Source organism: Perissodus microlepis, chromosome 18, assembly GCF_051167445.1.
Source record: "Perissodus microlepis isolate ML-2025 ecotype Zambia chromosome 18, ASM5116744v1, whole genome shotgun sequence".
NCBI lineage: Eukaryota > Metazoa > Chordata > Actinopteri > Cichliformes > Cichlidae > Perissodus > Perissodus microlepis.
Genome location: NC_140478.1, coordinates 28,457,761 through 28,462,209, shown reverse-complemented (window position 1 = coordinate 28,462,209; position 4,449 = coordinate 28,457,761). Strand labels below are relative to the sequence as shown.

General features: G+C 38.6%; 1 protein-coding gene across 2 annotated transcripts in view; it reads right to left on the bottom strand.

The window, feature by feature from the left end:
* crema (cAMP responsive element modulator a) overlaps positions 1–3,064 on the bottom strand; it is a 16,131-nt gene extending 13,067 nt beyond the window's left edge. The window contains exons 1-3 of one of the 2 annotated variants that reach the window (XM_084911403.1): positions 2,937–3,064; positions 1,158–1,275; positions 881–1,009 (exon numbers count right to left, since the gene is read on the bottom strand). In XM_084911403.1, coding sequence (XP_084767529.1) covers positions 881–1,009; positions 1,158–1,265 — 237 coding nt within the window. In that variant the 5' untranslated portion in view covers positions 1,266–1,275; positions 2,937–3,064. The remainder of the gene's footprint in view (positions 1–880; positions 1,010–1,157; positions 1,276–2,936) is intronic. The other variant, XM_084911405.1, reaches the window with a different exon arrangement.
* Between the last annotated feature and the right edge of the window lie 1,385 nt (positions 3,065–4,449).

Genomic DNA, 4,449 nt, shown 5'->3' with positions numbered 1-4,449 from the left:
TGCTTCTCCATTTTAACCACTGTTTCCTTTCTCAGGCCCTATACTTCTACACACTGGTCCTCAATACAATAATATTAATAACTTCTTGCCAGAATTTTCACATGACAGATCACTGTTATCTGATGCATCTGCAGCTCTACAGCAGTCATCTAAACGAGACACAACATCTCCTGAGAGTGAAGGTTAGACTGATGAGCTTAAACCTCAGTTCCTGTCGCTCGCTTGAATCCTATTAACAGATGCACTACATTAAACCATAAGCCCTGGAGTGTGCCTTGTACACAGCAGTTACAAGTTCATTGACCAAGATATTGATCTCGATTTAAATTAGTGTACAGAGCAGAGTGAGGACAGTATTTACTGCTTTTCTAGGTGTTATTGTCAGGCTTTGTGGCTTAAATGTTCATCTTACTAGAGCATTTGCATCAGTAGTGCTTAGACAGAGATACTTATCTTGAAACATGTTCAAATGACTCGAGGTGTTACTGGAGGCTCGACTTGACTTAAGAGTTGTCGGGACTTGTTTTCAGTGACTTGAGGCATAATCTGGACTTATCCTAATGGACTTGAAACTTGCTCTGAAACGTCTGACCTGATCATATCTTGAATTATGTAAGACCTGAGACCCACCCTGAGAGACTGGCAACTTGGCTAAGAGTTGACTTCAGTCTCCTGATTAACTTGGGTTCTGACTCTGGCATGACCCAAAGGAGCCTCTAACTACTTTGCTTATTGCATACAGATGTTTCATTAGTCTCTAGTTAAAATTTGGAACTGAAATTAAATTTTGCATGTATTGACAAAGCTATTCTCTGATGTGAAAACTGAGTCATCCATTAAAAGAGTTCAAATGAGTTCTGAGGCAAGCATGTGCCCTCACCTGGACAGTCTGAACTTGTGGTGATTGTATAACAGAGGTCTGCGGGGCCTGGATGACCCCCTGGATTTGAACTGTCTGACCAGGCAGCTGAATAACAGTCACACCGGAAGACTCTTCTGCTAGTGACGCCTGCAGGCACACATGAAATGATGAATGTTTGCCTGCAACAGTTAGACTTGAGTGTCTGAACACCTCTTGTCTCTGAACACATCTTAAAGTTTGTTTGTTCTCTTCCGGTTAAAACCACCAAACACTTCCTAACCGCGCATGTGTGCACCTGAGCAGCAGCTGCAGGAGAAGGGCTGGTTTCACTCTGGTTTTCCTCTCCATCTGTCAATGAGTCATTTAAACTGCTGTCCAGCTGAGACGATACGGAGCTATCCATAGTCGCTCACCTAGACAGACAGATGGACGGGCAAATTAATAATGATACAACTGAAGCAGACAAAGGCAATCCTAATGTTTTCTTCTCTGACATCATTACACAGGTAAAAGACAAATAAATGTGTTTTTGCAGTCCAATTTTCCCCCCAGTATTCATTAAACATTGGCTACAGATAGACATTAAACCTTGGAATATTGGCAAGAATTGTCTTGTGTTTACAAGACCTGTGTTATATTTTTATATTGTGTTATAAGTGTTCTTTCTGCACTTAATTACTTTGTTCAGTACGATTCCGTTCAAGCTTAACTGACACGCAAAAAAGATCCAGACAGCCGGGTGCATAGAGGCAGAAATAACAACATTAACTGCACTGTAATGAAGTGCAGAATAATGAGATGGTGAACTGAATGCTCCTCAATCAGTGAGTCTGAAATACAATTTGAGAAGACAGAGCCAACAGAAATAAATGAAATGAAAACACTCCTGATTTAAATCAAAATTATTTGTCCGAAGATCTGTGCTGAGAGTGTTTTTCAGCTTGTGACAAATTTGCATTATATAACTAGCAAACTCATTAAGTGTGGCAGGCACCAGGTGAAGCTGGCTGACTGAATTTAGGCATTTTTTCATTTTCAATTTGGACGACAGACTGTTACAAACTCGAGTACAATTTTGTTAGAGGGCAATAATGACAATGAAAGGCTGTAAAGATTTGTGTCCAATTGGGTTTTAGAAAATTAAAAGAGGTTTGCTTCAAATTAGAGGCCGGCTGCAGTGTCAAAACTAAACAAATGGAGGGATTCTAATTCTATTTTTACAGGGTCTCTGCAACAAAAATTGGACTGATGTAAACAGCCAGCATCATAACGGGAAAGCATTAATATTTACATATTATACACATCAGGGACCCTCATGATGAGCCACAGAGCCCTGCTTTTTAGACTAGCCTCAAACTGTTTATTCTCTCCTACTGATGGCAAACTCTGAAGTTTCTTACTAGTGAAAATCTGAAACATTTCAATAAAATTAAATTAACAATCCACAGCCGTTTGCCCTAGAAATGTCCTGAACCCGTTATAACATATTTCGAGATGTGTGAATTTTTTTAAAGCAGCACCCGTATTTGTTAACAAGACAGCCACTTTTTAACGTTTCAAGTAAAACAAATTACACGCAGTTACAACAGATCTTTGTCGGTTGAACTAAGAAAAAATAGGGGACAAAATGGACTTCCGTTTTAGGGGCAGACCTTACGGGGTGAAAATTTGACAAATGTTGGACTTTTATTTTGAGCAACATATTTTAATACAATTTTAAAATAAATTGTGTTACACATGACGAATTTGGAATAAAAAAAACAAAGTCTTCACATTGGATATTTTAGAATATTTTACGTAGTTGGGCTTAGGATTTTTATTTTGAAGAGGTCGCGTCCACTCCACTTCCGACATCTATTCCGCCTGACTTGACTTAGCTCAGTAAACTTCAGAGAGGAACTGCTGACAGTTGAGAACATTTTGTTTAACTCCATGATGGTCGGCAATTTATCAGCTGTGGTTACAAAACTAGGCTTTAATGGAGCGTTTCGCACCGAAGATGTATTTGCACATTTTCCTTCGACTCTGCCCGACTGGCGCTGACCAAAAATGTGACAGCTTTGCAGCGACTTACCGAAGTTTTACGTAGCCTGAGTCGTCACTAATGACAGTATGGGTGAACGGCCCGTGCCTTCGCTCACGTAGTTTCCACGTCAGCGCTGATGATGCTGTGCCGAAAATGTCGACAGGCGAGTCAGTTTAACGCCGAAGAGTGTCGAGGTGGAGCGAGAGCATTCATTCCTTCCTGCTTCCTTGTTTACACTCGGCGGGCGAAAAAAAACAAGCCGTGGCTAAATTCTTGCTTTAAGTCAACATAATGCAGGAATTTCACGGGAAGACGCCACACATAACATCTTAGAATCTGGAAATTAATTCAAATGTATATCTTTTAGTTTTTCTACCGTGTATGTGTTCGCGAAATGTTTGAAATAATTGTTTCCGAAAAATAGTCATAGCTACAGCTTAACTCGACCACTTTATGTTAAAGTTTTCAAAAGGGTAATTGTTTTAATTTAGCATGGTAAGAGAAGTGTATTCATATTCATACATTCAATTTTCGGAACAAGGAAATTTCAAATTAAACAACAAAAGTCGAAGTGTGCAATAACTGAGTCAACAAAGATGCTCAACTACAATTCGACAGTGCTACAGTGATAGTTTTGTAACTTGGACACTCATGTTTACAGAGCAAAGTAATGCTGCTGTCTAGTGCCCGTAAGAAGCAATTACACTTTGAAAAGCCGAAGCAGATTAAGAGGAATGTATTGCATTTTGTTTAAGACATTTTTTTTAACTTAAGAGTACACGGAATTTATATTTAAGAGGGCAAACTTCATAGACTCCAATAAGAAAGTGATGCTTGTGTTGGCAGTTATGTCTACCACAATCAACCAAATAGCCCTGGGCATTTAAATTCAGTTGGATGTTTGATAGACAGTGATTAATAATAATAATAATAATAATAATAATAGATTGTAAAGAGTATAAACTGACCACACAATCTAAAGAACAAATAATGTTTTATGGTTACAAAATAGAGGCTATATTTGGACTGTTAATGGTTACCTCACCTGTTAGAACTACATTATAAACTCAGACTTGTTTCCTGGTGCTAATTTTTCCGTATAATGTCAGTCTGTTTTAAAAAAAAATGTGCAGATAACTGTGGTTTAATGTAGATTCCGTGATGTACTTGCTGGATTCCTTTATTTAGCACTGACTGGCTGACCCCTGAGCCACCATCTGTCCTCCTGTATGCCTGGAGAGGCTGCACTGTTACAACAGCGCCACCCGATGTTATCAAAGAGTAGTCCTCTTCATCTGGCATACATTTATATAATTCAAGAAAAAATTATTATGTGTGTTGTTGGGTGCAATGCATTGATGTATACAACATGAGTGCAGCATGCATTACATTCACTGTAGTGTAAACCATTCTTTCAGCATTATGATGATGATGATTGATATTAGTATTAGTCTGACTACAGTATTTAAGTTTTCCCAGTTTTGCTGTCCATCATTTTGTAAAGGTTTTGTGTCATATACTTCTAACTAGCACAGCTTTATATTACAAAATTACATTGTCT